The 23,786-nt window shown below is 41.1% G+C and overlaps 1 protein-coding gene across 2 annotated transcripts in view; it reads right to left on the minus strand.

Moving 5' to 3' along the window:
• Positions 1-2,790: 2,790 nt before the first annotated feature.
• Positions 2,791-23,786, minus strand: part of STXBP5L (syntaxin binding protein 5L) — a 191,887-nt gene continuing 170,891 nt past the window's right edge. For both annotated transcript variants that reach the window (XM_065642097.1, XM_065642087.1), the window contains 6 exons: positions 9,229-9,468; positions 7,942-8,302; positions 6,809-6,974; positions 4,466-4,577; positions 3,868-4,088; positions 2,791-2,832 (listed from right to left, as the gene is read on the minus strand). In XM_065642097.1, the coding sequence (XP_065498169.1) occupies positions 2,791-2,832; positions 3,868-4,088; positions 4,466-4,577; positions 6,809-6,974; positions 7,942-8,302; positions 9,229-9,468 (1,142 nt within the window). The remainder of the gene's footprint in view (positions 2,833-3,867; positions 4,089-4,465; positions 4,578-6,808; positions 6,975-7,941; positions 8,303-9,228; positions 9,469-23,786) is intronic.

The raw sequence follows: 23,786 nt of genomic DNA on the forward strand, positions 1-23,786 counted from the left end.
CTCGAAATGCTGCATCTTTGCTCCTTTCACTAACAGCCTTGAGTAGCGGCTGGTCAGGCCTTTCAAATATCCCACACTCCCCCTCATTTCACAATAAATCAACCAGGCAAGAGTTTCTCCTCCCTCATTGAAGTTTTTAAGTTGTTGTTTTGTTTTGTTTTTTTCTTTTCACATACATGGTAAATCTTGATAGAAAGCATTTAACAGTGTGCACTAACAAACTTGTACAACATATACATTACATATATATATTTTTATATATAGAATGTTCTATATACAAACATATACAACTTTTTAGATCTCTACAGACTACAAGAAAATTGATAATTATAGTCACAAGTGGTGAATTTAACAGAAATAGTAGTTTGTAACTGTCTGGAAATATGTAAAATATGTAAGAGTGGAAAGCAAGAGACAGCTGCGACCTGATGGGGAGTACTGGAGAAACGTTGCTTGAAAGTCTAGGATTAAAAATTAGTACATTTGAGGGATGCTGGATTCTCATTTCTCTGTTGCAGAAAAATGCCAATGCAAATCTACTGGCAGGTTTGGGGTTTTGCCTTTTTTTTTTTTTTTTTCCTTCACTAGTAAGCTAGAGACTGTTGGCAGCCAAAGTCAGTCAGACATTGTGGAAACGACTTGTTGAAGATGCTCGTCTCACTGGGTGTGCTCTAGTTATCTAGCAATATAAAGCTGCTCTTAAGTTTTTACGTGCGATTCTCCAGCTCCAGCCTGAAGACATTTCCACTGAAATCAAGGCGGCGAGGACCTTCCTTTGCAGTATGAGCCGCCCACGCGAGGGGCAGCCGAGAACTTACGCAGACCTGGTGGCTTCCTTGTCACCAAAGTGAACCGAGAGATGCCCCAGCACCAGGCGCTGCCCCTGACCGGGGCTGCGTTCCTAAAGCCTGACGGGGTTACACCAGTTCGGAGTGGGAACTGGCCCCGTGGCCTGTGGGTGCACAAGTACCACACTGGAACAGCTTTTCCCGCTGCTCCGGCCCCACGCAGAAGCGAGCGCAGAGGTGGCACGGAGCAGAGCTGGTGGGGCGGCCTTGGCTGGGTATTGCTGCAGACTGCTTAGCTTCTCTGCAAAAGCAGCGAAGGCAGAAGAATGAGGTCTAGACAGTTGGTTGGAAGGTCTGAATGCTGCCCCAAATGTTTCTGTTGCCCAGAAACTAGTGGTTTTGCAGTAGAGGCCAAAGCACAGGCGGAGTGGATATACATTTAAACAGAAAATAGAATCGCTATACTGTTGTTCTCATTTATTTCTCATTCTGGATGCCTGGTTACAACAGGTGGCCAGTTCTGTGACGCGGCTGCTGGAAAGAGTTCCCTCCAGTGCCTCATTTCCAAGCCAGTCTTAGAAAAAAGTCCGACTTAACAGGCGCCCTGCGTGGCCCCGGGGCTCCTGCAGGCCACCGCGGCTGCAGCACACCCATGGACTGGGAAGTTATTCACATAGGTAAGTAGCTGTAGGTTGGAGAGTTTTCTGCAGAGTTCACTGCAGAATCTAAACAAACCACTTTGAAGCAGAAGCGAAATCCTTTTAGCAGAAAAATCAATCACCACTCACCCACTGTGTCATTTTATGCATGTGCCAATTCAGCGTCGTATGTGGACAATTGTTTTTTCATGCTTGCCCCACCCCGGGCCCATCATTTAGTCTTGTTGCTGTGATCTCTCTCCCCCCCAGCTTTAGGCAGGGGGGTTACTGTGCAGTTTCCTCAGCATAATTTCAACTGACCACTTACGAAAAAAAGGAAAATCTCTGCTCTGCGAGCCGCCAAACAGCTTCTGTGAGCAGAACTTGACAGGACTCTCCAACTTGCAGCCCTGTGGTTTCTCATCTTGCCTTCCCCAACTTGCAGAGGCGATTTCCTAAGCTGGTCTTCTGTTCCTGCTACTGAGAAATAAGGCAACCAAGTGATACAGACACCACAGGGATGAAAAATGCTGCAGGCCCCTTCAAGGGCAACTGAGATCTATCTAGAGCACTTTTTTTTAAAGTAGAGATAAGGATGACATGTCATGTGCTCTGAATTGCAAATAGACCATCTAAGCTCATGTTTTAATCACATTTCAGATAGTGCCTGTCTAGCTACTTGAAAAATCTGTAAATTTTGGGCATAGGATTTTGAAGTTATTTATTCTTCTGGCAGGAGTTAGACAGCACTGATTTCAAGCAAGGTTTTTCAAGGGAAATAAATAGCAGATAAGAAAATGCAGCTCAACTTCTTACGTTGAGAATGGTAGCAAACATGCTTGAAATGTAGTGGCTTTTTGTAATGTCACTTTTAAAAAATAAAGATTTTTGCCATTTAAGTTTTTTTTTTCTCAGAATAGAAATAAATCCCATTTTTCTTCAGTCACAACATGCTTTCTTTTTCTCTCTTTTTTTTTTTTAAGATGTCAATTAGTCATGCAAAGTTTTATAAGTGCATTAACATTCAAGTTTTGTACAGAATATTTTTAACCAGAGGCACTCCCCACAGTTCATACCTACAGCTTCTGAAAAACTACATGCCACAGTGATGGTTGAGTTCCTTTTGGAAAAAAATTGGCTACAGCATGAGCCAGCTGTTGGAGTAAGACCCACATGATTCTCGCTTCCATCTCACAGTCCGCAAAATTTCTCCTCGACTCCCACTGTGACGACGCCAATAATAATAACAGAGAAATATCTTCTGGGAGAAAAAAACTGTCTCTGGCCAGTAACTGGTAGATTTGGGAATGAATGTTGCTTCCCTGAACAGTGTTCTTAAAGCCACAAACAGCTTCTTTGAAAGTCTAAAACTGGTACCACTTTTTGTCCTTGTATTTCAGCATCACCTACAGAAATGGGAAAGAAACAAATGGGTATAAGACACCGTTCTGCAGATGAAGTATCAGACATGACCCAGGCCCATTAACTGTCACAAACTTTGTAAGTAAAAAAGGAAGAGCGATGCAGTACATTACTGTCATTAGATATTGATTCCATTGAGACCTTGTATTTAATTTCATAATTGCTACATTAAAAAAAAAAGTTACCTGCTATTGCTGTTCATTACAAGATTCTTTTTTTCTGAGGAGCTTTAACTACTTTCCTTCTGCAAAAAGTACAGAGTTATGGGAATGACCAGGAACTTGCTTTTCACTCATACAGAAAGAAGCCTACCTATGAACCACAACAGATAGGTCCTGAATTTTTGCATTTTAGGGCATGTTCTTTCTCTGTATTTTTGCCTCACGCTTATAAAAGCCAATAAAAAAATGTAAAGGTCTTGTTCAGAGATGTGATGCATGTTAAATGAAAAACATGCATTTGGGGAAGTATTCTTTAATGTTGTTTTATCTTCAAAGAAAATAACTTTAGCAGATTCCCGGCCTTAAACGTGTGGGATGGAAGAGCTTTCCGTTTCCAGCTCTAAGGACAGAAGCTGCCTATTCCAGGCAAGCCCTATTCTATATAACTGTACCACAGTTTTATACTAGAAATGTTCTCCTCTTCTTCCCAATAAGATCTGGAAAGTTTCCTGTATACACGTCCACCTACCTGTTTTCTGCCCTGCTGCCTAGATGTGCTGCACTAAGCGGCTTAAAAAAGATCATAACGAATTAGTGAGAAAGGCGAGCGATGAGAAGTGCCGTGTTCTAAATTCAGAGGCTACCAATGGATGCTCATTTACAAAAACATGAAAGGAAGGGGTGTGCAATGGAAGCTTACGTTCAGCATTCTCATTGTTTGGGAGCAGGAAGAGGGGCCTGTCGGTTGACACGAGCGCACCTAAAACAACGTGACTGGGTGAACGGGGAGAACTGTGCTTGACTTTCCCAAAGGGCTGGTGGTTCCTGGTTCTGGGTGCGCGGTGCCCGGGCCCCTACCTCATGTGCATGTTTGGAAAACGCCTCTGCACTGGCCATCATGCTCGCAGTCCTTTCATCCAGCTCTCCCAGTTTCTGTCCTCTCTCATCGAGGGCGATGCGTGCACGAGTCAAGTCCCCAATGACTCCTCCTGCGGCTCCTCTCACGCCTTCGATTCCACCTGATCCGGGGATGTGCTGGGCGAGGCTGCGGGAGGCTTTTCCCGCCGTGGCCTCGCCAACTGCAAAGGAGAAATGGACAGACAGGAATGAGCTCCTGGCCGTGCCCCTCTCAGTGCTTCTCCTCCTTGAGCCGCAGGCTCGCAGCAGCGATGCCATTTGGCGTGCCGGTGGCACATGTGGAAGACTTTGCTCTGTGCATGGCACAGCTATGGTGCAGCTGTGAGCCCCCTCACTCAGTTGCTGAAAAGAAGCTGCCAAGGTGAAGAAATCACGGGAAAGCAACTGGGGACCCTCCCCTTTCTTCACAATGTCATTTTTGTTTTTTCATCAATGATCTCAATCTTGTTTACCGCTCCCTTCCCAGATGACGAGGGCAGAGGATCCCCTGAATCAATTTCCAGAAAGAAAAAAAAAAAATCATCAATAAATTACTTACAAAGCTCCTCTCTGTCGAAAGCTTGTCCACTTCCTCCAAAAAGTCCTTTGAGAAAGCCTCTGTTTTGGGCTTCTGGTGTTTCCACAGGAGTGAACAAATCCCCAAGCATGTCCTAGGAAAGTCAGACAACAGTCCATGTGAAAAAGTAGTGAGGTGAAAGCAGTTCTAGACGTTTTCTTTATTCGTATTAATGAGCAACATGCATTGGAGCTAATCAACTAGTTTGAAAAGAGTCTGTTGCGTGTACAGTTCTGAGTATTTAACAACACTTGTGTTTCATGACAGGCAAATACTTGGGCTAACTAGATTCACTCATGCTTCCAAAGGGACTTGGTTTGTCACTGCCCAGTCTTATGTTCATTACTACAGAGAAAAAAAAAATCTCAACCAAAAACTATAAGCAATATAGAGTGAAAATACCAGTGATAAGATCATATTTTGCTTAGACACAGTAGAGACGACACCATAATGGAATAACCAATTTATTGTGAATTATGTGTTTTGCTTTAGTGATTACCCAGGCAAGCAGGGCAACACTCTCTGTTTTCTCTTTATAGCGTACCTGAGTTCAGTGCTTGCTAGCAGTTCAGAGAGTTTAGTAGCTCGTTGTTTGTTTGGGTTTTGTGGGGTTTTTTTAAAACCCCAAATCCCATCACCTTCCATACAACCACACCACCCTCGTTACTGTGCATTTTGGCAGTGCCATCAGTAATGCTAAATAACTGGTCTGAAGGCACTGCCTTGGGGCCAGATCTTGAAGCAGTTGACCCAAACGAATCTCAGGTTCAAGTTTATTTGCAGCAGTACTAGAAAAAAATGAGCTCCCCAGAATAAAACTGATAAAGACAGCGTGCAGCCCCATTAGTGTCTGAAACCAGTGAGGCTGTGCAATGGGAACAGTTGCTGCCCTGTGGCTCGGCTCTGTGTTTGCCCATCCGAGCCCCCTTGGCTGTCATATGATGCTACTAAGGTTAATAAAAAAAAATACCCAGCTTCTAACAACCTCTCACTATAGGTCCATTTTCTATGATACAGTGATCAAACCTTTTGATCATTTAAAAATTGGTTCCTTGCAAAAGAATGTCTTCTCCGATGCACAAAAGCTTGTGCGCAATGCTCTCTCCTCACAGTGCTTTTTCAGACTTGAGACAGAGTGTGCTGTGATGTGAGTTGAGCAGCTCAGCACATGTTATTCCCCAGGGCATAATGAGTGCTGGCAGGACCATTTCTTTTATATTTCTATCCTAGTTTGCTGCTAATTATATAACCTAGAACTTATTCCCCCGCCTTTTTTCCCTTTTTATTAGTCATGTTTCTCCCTGTAACCTCTCACCATTCCTCCTCTTCAGTAAATGACATTTTAATTTGCATTTTCATTGTAAAAAAAAAAACAAACAAACCACCACACCAAATCTAACATTGAAAAGACCTTTTGCTCAAAATAAATTCTTTTAATTAGACAATTTCTATAGCTACTGTATTTTAATGTACAATGGGAAATGCTTTCCTCACATGGAAGAAGGGGAATACCAAATATTGGAGTAAAAACAATGGTAAATAGTTTAAAAATATATTAAAAGAGAGCATATTTTTTGATACTAACCCCGCTGGTTTGTCTCATGCTCCCAGCTATCTGCTGAAAGCTGCAGGTTTTAAGATATTTTCAGAATTAAAATAAAAAATGATAAAAATATGGCAATTCATATTTTCACCAAGGCAGTTGCTGTGCGGTTGGATACACGCTGGTACCAACTGCTGTAGCTGCTATCGGTTTGTAGCTTCCCCTTCTTTCCCTTCAGATGTTTTTAACAGTTGGCCTTTCGCACGGCAGCACTTTGAGAGAAGCGGGCTGTGAAGGGTCCCATTTGGGCACAAATCCTTCTCTGCACGGAGCCAGCAGAGATTGCGGCGGGCAGGCTGTGGGCTCGGGCAGCCCTCAGGGCACAGGAGCGAGGTGGCAGCGTCATGAAAAAGCCCAAACAGCGACAGAGCTGCTGACCCCTCTCTGCAACTTTGGCACCATTGAGCCAGGGCAAGTGGAGAGGAACATGTCTCTCCTGCTCCCACAGCACAACCTTCACTTTAAAAATTACTAAATACTAAAATATATTTTTTTCCACACCTCATGCTTGCTATTTGGCAACAACTTATCATCTCTGGTAACGCCAGTATTACTTATTTAACTATTCAAAACTTTGTCTTTTCAATAGAAACCATAGACTGGTATGGCATGCTCTTTTGAGCAATCTAATAGTGAACACGGGGCAATTCACATCTGACAAGTCAGGCCACTGGCCCTCCCACACCACCACAAAAGTGACGAAGTGAGGGTTTGAGCCCTACCTGCAGGTTGTCACACATCTCCTGGCTGTATGTCAGGCGCTGGATCTCTGTGGGAGAGCTGAGATACAAAGCCTGCCCTTCATTAGTGAAACAAAAGGTCCGTGCTATCCTCATGTCTGTTACAGGCAAATAGTTGATGTCCAGCAGCGGGCGCAGGCTGGGCAAGCTGAAGACAAGCAGACACTTGGGTTAGTCACCAGTTGCCACGCACGGTGCGCCTGCTCTGCGGCTGCATTTTTAATCCAAATTTTAAGTTTATGCTTTTCATAACTGGAATATTTGAAGGGCAGCTCCAAGGTGAAAAATTCTGCCATAAATATGCTGCCTCCCTGTCATACTTTGTTTCCTTGCACAGAGAAGTTTCGGCTGCCCTGCCTCAATGACCCTTAGCCTTCTGCTGCTATCTAGATTTGGGACGTGCCTGTGGCACAGTGCGGCTTGTGCCACGTGGCTGGGCAGTTTGCAGGGTAAGGGCTGCCCCCAGCCATAGCACGGGCATCTGCAGAAAAAGGCATGGCAGGGCCCTGCTTGCACCCTGCAGACAAAAGTTCCAGCATCACCTTTGTTGTCCCTCCAGCTTCTCCTGGTTCACCATTTTGGACAGCACTTTCCAAAATTTCAGTGGCCTGGCTGGGGAAAGGGGGTGCAGCCAGCTGAGAGCATGGCCACAGGGCTGCTGCACAGTCAGCTCACTGGTGGAGATGATGAGGAAGGGGAACCAGGAGCTCTGAGTGGAAAATCTTCCAAAATGCCAAGAATGTGACTTGATACTTCACACTGGATAAACAGTACCCTTTCTATGCCTGACTTTTTCTATACTCCTCTATACCTGACTTATCATATCTGAGCAAAATTATCAGGGTTTTCTTTTATGATAGTTAAAAATCATCAGCCATCAATTGTCACGGGTGGGAGATTACTATGAAATAAAGGGGTTTGCTTTGCTGTGTGGCTGCCTTAACTCCTCATATGGAGACAGGCCAAGGAACAGGTATGGCTGTGGACAAGGCAGGGCATTAAATGCACCCACAAGGGAGTTAATGCAGAGCATCAGACACCCTGGAGCAAACACAAGTGAGGGCACCGTGCCACCTCTTTGCTTAGTTTTGCCACAAGATTGGTTAGATAAGTACCTCAGTGTCATGATGTGCCCATTGGCACAAAAGCATGCCAGACAGACGCTGTTACAGAGGGTGACCACATCTGCTCGCAATAAAAAGGACGTTTCGGTGATGTTGTGGACGTAAAGACATGTTTGGGAAGGCAATGAGAAGACTTTGGCTTGTTTTTCTGAACAAATGACTGCAAATTGATGATCACCCATATCCTGGGATGAGGAAGGGGAATGCATGACAAGTTTCCTTTTCCTTGTTTTTTCACCATCATCAGCACTGTGTGGGTCCCTCCATACTTCATATGGTGGATGTGTCAATGTCCCCATGCAGTCCAAGCAGGCGAAGGTCAGCACGGGTCCTTTCAGTGTCAGAACTGTGCCTGCAAAATATAATTTCCTCTCACTGGCACTGGCTCCACAATTAAACTGGTTGTCAGTACTGGGAATGCAAGTGGCATAGCTGACATTTAGGTTTTCTAAATACAGCAAACTTTAATTCAGATAAAGTGACAAGTCTTCCTTGCTCAATTCTTCCTGTCCCCACAGAAGGTGAATGAATAGGCTGCCTGGACTGAAAAAGTCTCAGGCAGCCTATATAAAATAATTTATATAATACATGTTGTGAATACCATACAGATAGGCTGTTGGCTCTCTCTACATTGAACTAGCAGGATATTTTTTCCCCAGCAGTAAAATTGCTCTTAGTCTGGTGACCTTCCAGAATTGTTTTTCTAAGCAAACTGGGGCTAGGAAACCTCTATTCCTGTGCATTCTCCGTTCTTTGTCATTATTTTACTTTAAACATACGAAGCGCATAGTGCGTCTCCTCAGACCTGACCTCTCTCAGCTCTCTGCTCTCTCTGCTACGCCATCTGTCACTCAATCAGCCAAGGATCTCTCCTGGTACCTCAACCTGCCAACATTTTCATTTCCTTTCCTGAACTCCCTTCTGCTTCTCTGCAGTTTTCCAATAGTAAGACAGACAAACTGTTCACAGCATCCCAGATAGGACTGAATCAGAGCTGTACACAAGACTGTAATTTCACAATATGAAGGAACTCTGCTGATTTCCCTACCCTCACAAGAAACAGGTAACTTTGCCCACAACACAAGGTAATCTTCGGAACTAACACAACCAAAGTGACTCGAGCATCTTTATTTACCTGTCTGCCCTCTGTGTAGTGGGTGACCATTGCTTGATACATGCACTGAGAAATTTCTGCCCAAAAGGCCATACAAAACCATGCAGTTATTCGCCCTGTTGTACCAAGACAGATAATAAACAGGAAAAGAGCTGCACTCTTACCACTTGGTGACACCATGACTGGCTCTGACTGCCGTAAGTCGTCACTAGCAGGCAGATTAAGGGAGAGGATTAAGACCATACCGAGGCCCGTTCCAACCCAGAGACAGGAGGAGACAGCGGAATCATTCTTTCGGGCAAAGGACTCCATGAAGTACAAAGCAGTTATTGCCTCCTTGGAGTCCCTGTCGATACTGGACACGCTGGAGCTTCGGGAACGGCTGAAGGAGTTTTCCCTATTTTCTGCATAAATAAATATAAGCAAACAGGCATAAATCAGCAATCCTAGAAGGGGCACAAGCCTGCAGCAAATACAAACTCCATGTAGAGTTCAGAAAATAGAGAGTCTTCATAACCTAAGCAAACATTCTGATAACAGCACGATGCCAGCTTGCTGCCAGTGGACAAATAAGTGTGGAAAATGCTGTCAGACCTCATCAGTTAGATCTGCATTAGAAATAGCTGCTTATTATGTAGATTAGCATAGACTAATTAGAATTTACAACAGCCTTAGCTCAAAGGACTTGTTCTAAATAGCGTGAAATAATTTTAGACCAATATGTTACCAATGCATTTAAAATTAATCCATGTATCTCATTGCTGCAGGACATGAAGGGAGATGCCATTACCAGCTTCAGAGCACATGTCCTTTCCTCTGTTCTTGTTTCCATCACTAGGACGTTCTAGCGCTGCAGTCACAGCCATCGTTTATTGTCAAGCTATTAATAACTGCTCTCTGGGGAAAAGACACCCATTGCTAAACTGATCCCAGCATCCAAAACGTCTCAGGGTGCAAATCAACTCTAGCTTCCCAGAGAGCAAAGTGAGGAACCTGCTCTGCGCCCCTAGCAACAACCGCACAGTGAGCCAGCGCTGGCTGGTTCATCTTTCTGCCTCAGCCTCGGCAGGCACCCGCGAGAGGCGGCTGGAGACAGGGCTGCATTGTCCCACTGCAACCACGCAGGTACCGAGACACCCTCTGAACTTGTCAGAGAGAAATAACAATGAACAGCATCTGACTGCTGTAGGGTGCAAGGGTCTCTGCTTTGCTTTGCCCAGTACCAGGCAGGAGACACAAAGATGTGGGAGGGAGCTCCTGGAATTAGCAGGTACTGTCAGGAGGTTATCAAGCACGCTGATGCTAAAAAGTTACTGAAGAGTAAAGGAGCCAGAGGGAAGAAGAGAGTAGGGCTGGCTGTGGGCACAATCTTTGCAAAACGATTTTTGCCAGTGCTGCTGTCTACCAACCTGGAGTCAAACATAGAGCTTGGTCATTGGAAACCTCACAGAAGTTGCTCTTCTGTAACAATAACAACTAGAGGACCAGGAGGTTCTGGAGATGGAGAAATAGTTGAAGCTATTGGACTAGAGATAAGAGGCTCACTTCTGAACCTTTCATTATGAAGCAGATGGGTATGAAATTATCCTCACAGCTCAGAAGAGAGATCTGTCTCTGCAGAGCCAGCAGAAACATTTAATAAGAGGAACACTTTCTGCCATGGTTGAAGACTAAAATTAGAAAAGGACTTTCTCACGTACTCCAACTTAAAATGGGGCTAGGCCTCATATGTAGGGTTCCTGCTCCTCACCAGAAGCAGCAGTTTCACTGGTGAATCTCTTCCTCAGACAACGTACTGCAGCATTCCATCCCCCTACCCAGGTGACTCCATGTAAACTGCTGAAATTATCCTCTTCAGAGCAGCTCCCTGGGCAAGACTGCAGAGAACCACGGCAAAGCACTACTGGAACTACAGCAAGCGTCAGTCTATGTGCTACCTTAAAAGCTGGCACACTAGGATGGGAGCAGATTTTCCCGCTACTCTTTGCCATTTGGGCCAGCTTCTGTTCTTTGAGGGCATCCGTAACTTCAGAGGACAGCCCTCCCTGGCACTTCTGCCCCCAGCTCTCATGGAAGAGAAACATATGTCTACTTGAACTTCCAAGCACTGGTCTCACCCCATTTCACCTTCATGTAGGCACTGTTCTATCTCTCCAGTTCTGGCTCAGTACCGCTAAATATATCTGCATAAAACAGGGATTGCTTATTCATGTGCAAACACAGCTTCTAATACCTCAAGAATTAGTGTCTCCCATAACCCCAAGCACTTTATAGGATTCCTGCAGTGGACAGGTTGGCCCAGTTCCTTCCTAAGCACAGTGATAGCTGCCAGGTAAAGAACAGGAAGACGGTAATTTCAAGGAAGAGATCAGCAGGGCTCCACATATATATATACACACACATATCCCCCCACCAATGTTATTATGTAATTCATTTTCTCCTTAACAGGTGTATTAATATCACAGTCACACAAAATTCAAATGTGGTGGTGCTCAAACTGAGAAAGATGTTGAAAGGACAAATGCAGTTAGTGTAGGCGACATACATGGAACTTAAAATATATGATGTGCCATTTGCATGTGTCATCAAGCTTTCTCCCTCTTTAAATTAACAAGAAATGTTCCTCACTCCTGTGCAGTACAGTTAACTAATACATCTTCACAGAACTGACACTAACAGATATAAACTTTGGGACACTTTTGGGAACATACTGTGCCGTTTTCTATTAAATACACTACTCAAACTGAAATTCTAAAGACCAGCATGACACATCTCAAAATTTGAAGTCATTAAACATATCTGAAGAGCAAACCAAAACCTATGAAAGGCTGCAGTCACTATGTGACTTCGTTGGCAAGCTCTAAACAAGGTAGAAATCACTTATTTTCCTAGATTTTGGGATAAAATTTAGTGTAGGCCTTTTCCCTGGGACTCCGTTCTCAAAGAGCTTCTATCCCAAATTCTCTATTTACAAACCACTCCATTGTATCCTAGAAAAACATAAAATCATTTTTTTGGGGAAATTTTAGAAAATTGCCATATCCTTTCCTAGCATGACTGCTATGTTTTAAAATTATGTCCCATATTCTGAAAGTTGTCCTATATGAACACTGCTAATGTGTAGTAACCCTTAACCCAACTGCCATATTTTGGGTTTTCTCTTATATTTTCCTATTCTTGCACTGCATGATGGGTGGAGCAAGAACGTCAGCTACTACATCTCTCTGCACGAGTCCCAACCAGGACCACTTCCAGGTACTCCCTGTAACCTACATCCAACAACATTTATCTGGACTCCTTGCGTCAGTGAGAGGACAGCACAGACATATGTGAGAGGCAGGTACTTTTCTGTTCCTCAGTTCTCGTTCCCTCTTCTCTGCAGAACATCCTGCTATATGACACTTTCTCACAAATAGGCTCCTGCCTCCAAGTTGCCTCCTGCTTTCAGGCAGTCCAGTATTCCCATTTCTCTGACAGGCACATACCCAGCTCCCAGGATCCCTCTGCTCCCACCCAGCCATCTCTCTCAGACGACCATGTCCTTTTCCCTCCTCTTCCCCTTGCAGACCTGGTTTTCTTGGCACTTTTTTTTTTTCCCAGGTAGGTCTCCAGGCTGTTCCTGCAGCTGGCAGAGGGGGAGCTGAGAGCACCATCAGAGGGGTCCCACATCCCCTGAGAGCTAAGGAGTGAGTGACTATCATTTGGGAGATGCGATTGTTCAGGCTGTTAGACTATGAGCGGCTCTGAGCAAAAGCATTATTATCTGCGGGCAGTGCCTTTCAAAAAGTTGCATTCCACGGGTTAAGACCACACAATATAAATACCACCACTCTCCTAGCAGTAGTCCTGCTTTCTTCAAAATGATTTCATTCAGGCCTGTCTTATGCATGGTTTGGGTTAGTGAGATGCAGATGGAAACTCAGGAACCAACTTCCTTCACAACACTGGACTGATGGTTAAATTGCAGCTATGAGCAGCAGCACACAAATAGAAGGCTTCTGATTTAAAAGCGACCACAAAACCTCTAACTTGCTACCCACCTCACTGACAGAAACACACAGGGACACTTGGACTCACATGCTGAGATAAAACGAAGCCAGTGTTTTTGAGTCTTACCTTTGTTCATCCATGTGTGAGCAGTATAGTGACGCTCGTCGTGTGAGAATGTACTGATTCCGTGTAATTGCTGAAGCATTGCCCGTCTGGATTTGTGCCCTACTGCCACAAAATCGCATGCATTGCAAAAGGACAAGAACAATTGAGCCAACCGTCATCATGACATTTAAAGGAAAGCAGCCCTGAGCAGCTATTGTCTTAGCTCTTTTCTTGCACAACAGAGCTGTCCCACTGCAGTGCATTGGTCTCTAGCAAAATATTTAATTTAGGGTTGGGGGTTTTCTGAGAATTTAAAAGGTAATTTGAGTAAATGATTCCATGTATTTCAACTGTCACCGTTACAGAGCACTTGCAGAGATTTTTTTTTTTTAATTCCTTTTGTTCTGTGGAAATAAAACTGGAATTTCCTTACTTTACCATGGAATTAAAAAAAAAAAAGGAGGGAGGATACTAATGAAAATATTTATGCCACTGACTTGTGGATCTTCAGGGGAATGTTCTGACCTCTCTGTTCTCAGCTGCAGCAAGGGTTCTGTAACAGGAACACATCCTCACATCTTTTACAAGAAATTGTCATTGTGATTATTCTAAAATAATGGATTTAGCACTAACACAGAAGCACAAAGTAATTTCCTCCTTGAAGTTTGGAATAATGAATGTGAAAGTACCACTTGTTATGAGAAATAAAAGAAAACTACCAGTGACAAAGATCAACATTTTCATGGCAAATTTTTACATTCACTACTGGAGAGTTTTGCAATTGACTGTCAGTGTCTTGGATGCTATTTATCAGTCCTTTCCTGGTTTTAACATACTGAGTAATCGATCTGCTTGCAAAACATACAAAAATCGACCTTTTAGATATGGAAATCAATATATTCTGGAAACAAAGTTAAATGGTTTATATTCTCCTCACTTGGAGATTTCTAAAAGTCTTAATCCCAAATATCAGACCTAACAGAAGCTAATGAAACTATTAAAACATTTGCCAGTTTAAGGATCACCATCTAAAAATTTTAAGAGAAATCTGTCACTTTTAAAATCATATAGTCAGGAAAGCATGCAAATCTCTGAATGCCAGTGTAAACATACAGTAAAGGAATTACACTTCAAACATGAATTTGCATACAGTAACATCACAGAGAGACAGAGACTGAACCATATTACTGACGGCAATGCTTCAGCAACACAGAAGAGAAAGGGGCAGGAGGTAACGCTGCAGGGTTTTCACACATTTAAGAATACTGCACGTTTACTTTACACATCTTCAAACACATTTTAATAGCGCCACTCTGAAGCTGCATTCCACATAAAGCAATTCACTAGAAAGCAGCAGAACTCGTCTTAAGCACAAACGATGCGATAATAATCCGGAATTTTTACTGTGAACAATTTCCTATTGGATCAACTCAAGTAAGTTTCCCTAAAACTAAGTGGAAAGGCCTGTGAATACACTGCTTGCAGAGCGTTCAAACCAGGGTGGCTGTGTCTGTGCTCACAGGGAGCTCACACTTGCAGGATGCTTGACCCTACCTGGAAGAAGTTCTGAAACATATTGCCCTGAAGCTGCTGCAGCTATAGCAGTGTAACCTGAATGGCTTCATAGAATTGTACTGGTACAAGACTGATGGAAATGATGGCAAATACAGGCCCGAAAGAGAAAACAGATTCAAGTCACCAGACTTGGATCTTTATTTTGATATTTCCAGAGTATGGTAAAGTTCAGGCTTAGGTTTTAGTTCGGCATGTTTTAAAAACAGAAGGGAACTGTTAGGGCAGAGCTATTCTTCATGTTGAAAATGAAGGAGAAATAAGCTTTTTCATAGAAAGATACAAATGCAAGAGATCTTTACAGTAAGTAAACTATCAAACTTCCATATTCAGTTTTATGAATCACTTCCCTTGACTTAACACGAACTGTCTTCACATTCAGATCACTAAGAGCTCGGTTTCGATATAAGCTAGAAATTTGGACATAAGTTTTTTAATCAAAGACATCACCATTTCCCAAAACTTAAATCCCAACCTAAAATATTCATTCTGCTGAAGCGTCTTACATAACATCGATTGTTTGGGAAAAAATAGTATGTTGCATAACTTTCATATGTGGAAGTACCCAATAACAAAGTAGTAACAAAAGGCATTATAGAAGAAAAACCTTGGGTTCATTCAATAACAAAGTCAAAATAGTTAATGTTATGATGAAGCAAGTGAAAGCACTTTAAAGGACTCTCTTTTTTTCACCTTCTCACAGATCCTCTGCCTGTGTAACTGAAGTGTAGTTATAAAAGCTTTTCTTTTAAAAGACCCTTTGGAACAGATATTGTCATATAACTCGAACAACCTCAGAATATCCCTATACTCTTCCCTAGTCCTCTATACACAACAGCCCACCACCTGTTCTATTCTGCCACAGAAGTACCAGGAACCACCCAATGGTGTGTTCCACTTCAAAAAATGTTTCAAAAATTATTTCAGATACAGAAAAACAGTTTATGTTGATCTGAAGCAATTGCTAGCAAGCAGAATAATGCTAAAGTTGAGCATGCAGTGCAAAACAGATCCTCCAAATTCAACACGCCTAGAGTACAGTTTGAAATTAGCTTAACTTGGAATCAAATCATCATTTAAATGAAAACTGGCTAGACATTCAGTGAATGTAAGAAGTACAAAAGTTTCATTTAGTTGGTTGTTTTAAAAGCAAGGAAAATTTGTAGATTCCTCTAAGAAAACAGGTGGATCCTAACATCCTACTAGAACCTGACAGAAAACGTACTCCAAGGAGAAACCAAACATGAACTCTATCTAGCCCAACAGAAGTGGAACTTAGGCACCAGTAGCTCACATGCATCTGTGCAAGGCTCTTCTCCATTTCTTCACAGGTCTTTCCAGGCCATTCAATATGCAATTTCACAAGGCACCTCAGTCTTTAGACAACCTCCCCTCACTGCTTTTTCCAGGGTCATAGGGTATTGCAAGCTCTGTCGTGACCAGATTTAGGCAGATGCGCACTTAAAGTCCACTTAAACCTCTAAGGTAAACCCGTGGTTAGATCCAATAAAGATTATGATTCAGGCTAAATGATGACAGCTCCACTGGCTTTTTGCAGTCTCGCAATTGCAGCATTCAGCAGAAAGCTGGGGGCTGTATGCTGTAGGCACAGGTTGGTCTAAGGGATGTAAGGGATGGATTGAAGTAGGTGGGCTGAAATGTCCCCCTACTCCCAGGATCAGTTGCTATTATTTTTGTTGTGTCTGTATCACAGACAGACTGGGCTTTGCCTCTTGCTCACCTTAAAAATTTATCTACACCTCCTTCCTAAATGGAAGCAGGAAAAGAGAAGGTTTTTATCTATGGTAGAAAACAAATACACGCACTCTCATCTCCACCATAACTGAAAAAGAACATAACACTATGGACAAGTAACTTCTGGAAACCATTATATTCCACCAAGACTAGCATATGGATCTCATAGTTCAGCGTTCAAACGGAATTCTTTGAAACAGACATGAAAACCTTAGAGAAGATGCTGACATATCTTTCCATGAAACACTTGCTTTTTTTCCTGGTGCCAAATGTTTTATTACAGCCATACAGAATTTGCTGTTCAGAAATCTTTGAGTTGGCAGTGCCCATTAGACCAGAAGTGCTGTGATTGTCCTAAATACAGGAAAAAATAATTTTGGCTTCCTAATAACTTCTTCTTTTTATTTGAATAAAGGTTTCTGCAATAAGAAAGAGTCTTTCTAGGTCCTCTATGCAACGTTTTCCTCTGCTTCTTTGCAACAACAAGAAATGTGGTAACAAACGGAATAGTTAGTGGAGACTACGGCTTACCACAGTGTCTCTAAGTTATTTAATACTATACTATTCTAACTGTTACTAGTTACAACAGTGTAAAGTAATTTCAAGTGCTAACAAAATGGAAATGATTTACAAGCAGAACCAATGCCATAATCCCCTCACTAAAAAATAAATGAAAAAATTTCAAGCCAAAGGCTTTTCCATCTGCTATGAAAGCCGAGCTGTGAAAAGCCACGGCTCTTAGCGGCCTTGTGAAGTGAGGCCCCATGACTGCTGTACCATGCCCAGTGGATCAGGTCAGTGTCAGCTTGGCTGGCTGCTTGGGCAAGGAAGTTCACCAGAAATCATTCACTCTGCATCAGGGAGAGGGACGGCAAAGGGAATGTGGCGGAGAGCACGAGCTGCTCTGAAAACCTACCAGAGATGCAACAACCTCCCCAGAGAATCCATTTCTGCAGTTAACTACTCTTGTGATCAAAATTAATCTCCTGTCTCCATGAACTCATGCCTCTGCCTTAGTAATTTAGGTCCATTACATCCTGTCCTTTTCTCAGCAGACATGGACAGCAGGTTATTCCCTTCCTCTCTGCAATACCCTGCTATGCATTTGAATCATTTTGTGCTTTTTCTTCAGTACTTTTCTAGATCAAGCCACCAGATTGTTTCTCTCTTTCCTTGGAGGTCTAGGAACCACTACCTTTGAAAAGTGCAGTGATTGTCTTCTAGGCTGTCATCACTTAGTCTGCATCAGCATGCAGGCTTCAGACCCAATACACCCAAGAAAAAAGGAGCCAATCACAAAACCAGAAATCTCCCTCTTCTCTCCCCACCTTGACACACGGGGAGGAAACCTAATGGTCATATTCACTCATCCAGTCCAAAAAAATCCAATGTTCTATGTGTACAGCACCGTTGCAGACAGCGTAACAGTAGAGCCATAACTGACAAGAGAAAAAATGACAAAAATTGTTCAGAAGCTATGTAGGAAATATTGCAATATATAGCATGACATCAGCCGAGCCTGGTTCCTCAGGCTGCGGACTTTTTATAAGATAACGACTTAATATCAGATTTCCAAGACCCTAACTACAGCATGCTGGACTTACAAAAGCAAATATCAGTCCTCCTCTGTGGCTTCACACACATACAGACAAACACTGATTAACATTCAGGTTGGTCCCGAGGCTTTGGAAGCCTTGTTATAGAAACAATAGGCCAAAATGACAGGCTGACCTACAGACACAGAAAATCATTGCGAAATTTGCTGAATCTAAAAACCAAACGAAAAGCCTCAAAAAACTCAGCATCCTAGAACTCCAAAACCTATACCAAAATCCAGCAGGAAAAAAAAATCTGGTAGCCTCTGCCAGGATGTCTACAAAGCTTCTTATGGTGATCTACACAAATACTTTTGAATAATAAAAGAAGTTTAAAAGTACATAATATATATGAAATACTACCCATTTCCAAAACAAATTGGACAAAATCACAGAAGACAAAACAACTTATCCTCCAAACAGTTTTAATCATTCCATATAGAGATGCAAAAGGAAAACTTCAAGTATAAAAGTACACTGGATCTATTAAAATGGAAATTGTATTGTACTTGCCAAAGAATTTTTGATAAGGTTATTAAAGATAATGACTAAATATTCTTGAGTGGTTCATTTTGGCAGCTCACAGTGACATTTCAATTCAAGTGCTTTACATCAAATTTTAACTACGTGTAATCAAAAGAGTTAATCCAAAAGCTGAGGTAAATGTTGAAAATTAATTATTTTAAAGAAAAGCTAAAGCAAATGCAAGGACTCTGCTCTTAGCATTTCTAGAAAATTACAATGCACAGCGAATCCTTGTTAGGATTCCTTGTTCAAAGCAATTCTGTAGCACTAACATCAAAATGGCCTTTCTAGTCAAGGGAGATTAAGCTGGAGTAGTTCAAAACTACATAATGGGAAATAAAAATAATAATAAAAAGAAAGACAGTTTTCCATCACTGCTGGTGGGAGAAAATAGATTTCCAAACACAACATTTCAAAGGAAAAACTCCACTCTGCCTTTACTTTCTTCCTAAGCATATGATATAACCACAGGCACATGATATAACCACATGCACATATACAATACATATACAGAATGCTCCAATTTCTGTGTGAATGCAGGCAAGGAGTAAAAAAAAGTTTATACCCTGCGCAAGAAAGCCTTGTCAAAGAAATGTAATCAGTAACTTCTAAAATCCTAAAAACTTCTGGTCAAAAAGGACTAGAGGAATTTAGAAGTTCAACAATGGAATTTCCTATACTTGTGATTTTGTTTACAATGCAATTAAATTCTTATATTATTGCAAGGAAGAGACAGTTTACTTAAAAGTATGTGAAAACAAGATTGTTTAGTATCAATTACATGATATTAAAAACTTGTAAAATTCTAATTAATTGCTGAATTTAGATATAGAATATTGAGCAACTAAAGAATTTCTTAGCGTAGCTGTGAGAGTACTGCATTTATGAAACCAGAAGATACTACAGGACAATATGTAACATTTTAAATAGAATAAATGGTATTTGAGAAGTGCTGTATTAAATATCTGGCCAATTATTGACAAAAATACAAACATAACAGGCTATTTCACCTAGATACTAGTGGCTTTAAAAAAAACCCAACCAACAACTAAGCTTTGAAACTGAAATAGCAGTGATCTTTAGCTTGGAATAAAATCTTGTTGAGTTTAAAAAACTTTAGAGCTTTTCAAGTTTTTCCATGTTAGATGAGGGTGCCAGAAAAGACATAGTTTTGAGCAGTAACAGCAATCATGCAAACACAGAATCCACTCCTCCACTACTGTTACTTGGATTTTGAATTATTCTTCTATGAATGTGGAAGAAATATCAGCACTTTATGAAACTGAACAGTTTGCAATATTTTGACCAGCGGAATACAAGACACTCCCCCGCCCTCCATTTTCTTCCTATGATTCATCATTGCAAAGATGTTCTTCAAAAATGCCTTTCTATATCAAGAATCCTTCTTCACATATAAAGAGGTGAGAGGCAGCAAAATCTTGACAATCAGCTAACAGGAATGAAGTCAGGAGAATTTACTGTGTGAAAGTTGCTTGAAAGTACACTTGGTGATAATACCGGGAATACAGTTCCTATTGTACCAAAAGATCAGATTTAAATAAGTAGATTTTGAAATCCAATGTGATAGGGGAAGACTAACTTATTATTATAATAGATATCTTATGATTACTCACCAAAATGCATTATCTTTTTAATCAAATCAATTAGAAGACGTTGTAAAGACCAGGAACTCGAAGCATTATTTAAAAAATCTCCAAGTGTTATCAGTGCCTCAGAAACAGGCTTAAGAAAAGGTAAGAACCATCTACTCACACACACAAAGGCGCTTTTTTTATGTATAAAAAAGTGCTTAACACTATTGAGATAGCAATCTCTAATAAAAATTCTACTTAGGTAGAATAATAAAATCCTACCAAATACTAACCTGAAATACTACTGCTCTAGCGAGGGCATAAAATATGTATATTGATTCACCACATGAGAATATATATAAAAAATACCATTTCTTGTGAATAGATCTCTTGTTTGTTGCAGAATATCCTCTTAAGTAGCTAATAAATTCTTAGCACCAAGAAGATTTTTTTATTTTATTTTTGGAACAGCTCAACCAGAAGGTTTTGATCAAAGCCAGGTCCACATTTTGGAGAGAATGTTTCTTCTAGTATATTCCTTCTCAAATATTTTTTCTCATCTTCCTTCTCACCCACCCTCCTCTTTATTCCCATCTTAAGAATCTTTCAAGAATCATACCACCTTCAGTCTTATTATTTAGTATAAAAACCTTTGGAAAGAAATCAAACCACTTGCCGAAACACTAGGTCTAGAAAGTCAAGATGCATGAAGAATGGTGGAATGTCAGTCATTCCAGACAGATGAGTTAGTAGAGCTAGAAGTCAAAAGACTAATACTACAGGCATCTAAAAAAAAAGTTTAGACAAGTTAGAGAGATGGCTTTGTTTTAATGAGAGAATATAAATAATGAGAAAATTATTTTAGTCTATAGAACTGCTTAGTCTATAGACAAGGTGATTTGTACACAAACCCACACACTCAAGGACAAACCCAAACCATGCTCCATCTTATTACATGTTAATATAAATTACACTAGAAACTGTCTGGCTCTTTCCTGCAGCGGTCATTTCACTGACCTTACTGACAGTTGTAATACCAATTCAGTGGCACTATTGATACTTTAATTTTTTTTTTTAATGTCACTTTAATTTACTCCACATGCCTGAAAGGAAGGTAGATGACTATAACTAGAAAGAGATATATTAATACTTCAATATTAAACTTGGTTGGTATTATAATTAGTGACGAACCACAGAAACAGAATCTTTCACGATACAGATACACAGAAAGCATCATCATGCCATCAAAAGTGCCACTGTATTACTAAATGTTTTGTACACAAGAGTCAGTGGGACCTTAGTGGGGCTGTAGGTTCTTCCTGTCACTGACTCTACTTTGTGAGGATGGGAATGAAAAAGAAAAGAACAAGCACAAAAGAATAAGGTAGTACTGTGCCCCAGTTATGTATGATATTGCAGCACTATCTGCACAAAAGAATTCCAGAGAATTTGGTACTACACAGGATGAAGAAAAACACACAGCAATAGAAACTACTGTGGCAGTGATATATTTTACACCATGAGCTATTATGTGACAATGGTACTTACCACATTTGTGTGATGCATAAAGAGAGGTAGATGAAAGGGTCATGTTATGATCATCATCAATAACTAATGTGGAGGAAAAAATGATGATTACACAGATGGAAACTGCTCTTATGCACAGGAATTTGTAAACACCTCAGAGCTCTGTAAGTCTGCCTTAGTACAAGGTTCACATAGGAACCATTAATTAATCCAAGTTTAAACTAAGATTTATAGTAGGTTTAGTATTTAAACAGGATTACTTCTTATAATTGATTGCTCAGGATTACTCTTTGTCATATGTTACACGAAGTCTCCAATGTGATTTAATATTTTTGCTGGTCAGCCTATGACTTAATCTTTGACGAGTCCATGTTACTGTAACATTCTCCTAAAGGAGAGATGGTTGAGTGGTCAGTAAAGAAACATCAGTGTCTCTTGAAATGTCTTCACTCCCCAGTTTTTGACCCTGTTCCTCTGCAGAAGGTTAATACTTGCCTAGTAAAGTCAGAAAAACAGATCATGTGGGCACTTCTCATTTGCTTTGGTGCAAAGGGAGCTGGATAATGACCATGTTGTGCTCTGTGTCCCATGGATGAATGTAGGAAAATGCTGTTCTTAAATCAAATGGAAGGAGCTGCTAGAGGACACTGCAAAAGACTTCGGGATATCAACTCCATTCCAGTCAAGAACATAATCTTGGAATCCTCTGTGCCAAATTAGGATGTTTTCTTACAGGGTCTCACACATGTAGACAATTTTTCTGTTGTGTGATCCCCACAGTAATCAGAAGAAAGGCCAGAAAATAATTTGCTAACTTCTGTTACCATAAAGAAAAAAAAATCAAAGATTCTAGTAATTTGCCACTAGTTACAAAGGTATTTGCACTAATTTGCATTTAAAAAACCAAAATAAGACACTCTGAGTTATAGAATTCTTCTTGTTCTGTCTCCATTAACGATCAAGAAAATCAGGGAGTACTGGTTCCAGCTGTAAAGAACTTCTGTGGTGCAGACACCTTTGCAGGTGGGCAGGTTAGGATACAAATGCTCCTTACAAGAGAGAGGGCTCGGGTCCAGGTGTTGTCCATTGCCTCCCACTTACAGCACCACAGGGGCTTCAGGCCATGCTACAGCCCAGACAACAGCCACAGGGAATCATAATCTCTTTGGCACTTGGGAAATAATTCTGCAACCTGATTAAAATTAAAACCTGGATTTTTGAAAGAGTTAATTGTTCAAATTAATTATTTTATTATTAAAATATTAAACCCTATCATTTCTGTTGTTTAAATATTATTAATATTTTGCCTATTATTAAAATTGAACACAACCAACACTACAGATCTATACCATTTATTTTGATGCTACGCTTCTTCAGTTTTTGATAAACTGAAGCTTTTCTGCACGGACGATGCTTTGTCCTATTGCAGGAATGTGGGGAAGCTGGAAGCCTGGAAGACATGGGTCAAGGACACGAACAGCATAGTGGGAACACTGTCAAGACTGAAGAAAAACACATCAGCTGAAAGCTTCTGCTTAAATGATCTGCAGTGAGATAGCCGGCACTGCCGAAATTAAAACTGACTTATTCTAAGTTTTAAGTGCAGTGCGTTGCCATGACTGGTTGACTTTGTATCTCCCAGTTTTGTCGAAACTCTGCATTCAGGTAGATCAAGATTTGAAGACTTGTTTCAAGCATTAAAGCAAGAGACTTATTATAAATAGAAAAAAATTATTAGATTATGGGCTATGGTTTTACCATAAATGGTGGCCACGGATTGTGGAATTTATTATAAAGTCTTCAGTACCAATAAATAAATAAATGTGCATGTGCAAAGCCTGAACTCACATTCTAAAAATATCTTACTCATTTTCAGGCTTGATAAGTAGAGACAATGAGAGTTTAAAACATTAGTACTACTAGCTGTCACAGTAGCTGTACATAAGCTGCTATGAACAATCGCTTTTCCAGAACAAAGCACCCGATCCATATAGGCGAGGGGACGGCTGTAAGAGTTGGGTGAGGTTCAGCATCCCTAGGCAGCGCAGAGCTCAGGAGCAG

This window comes from Caloenas nicobarica, chromosome 1 (assembly GCF_036013445.1).
Source record: "Caloenas nicobarica isolate bCalNic1 chromosome 1, bCalNic1.hap1, whole genome shotgun sequence".
NCBI lineage: Eukaryota > Metazoa > Chordata > Aves > Columbiformes > Columbidae > Caloenas > Caloenas nicobarica.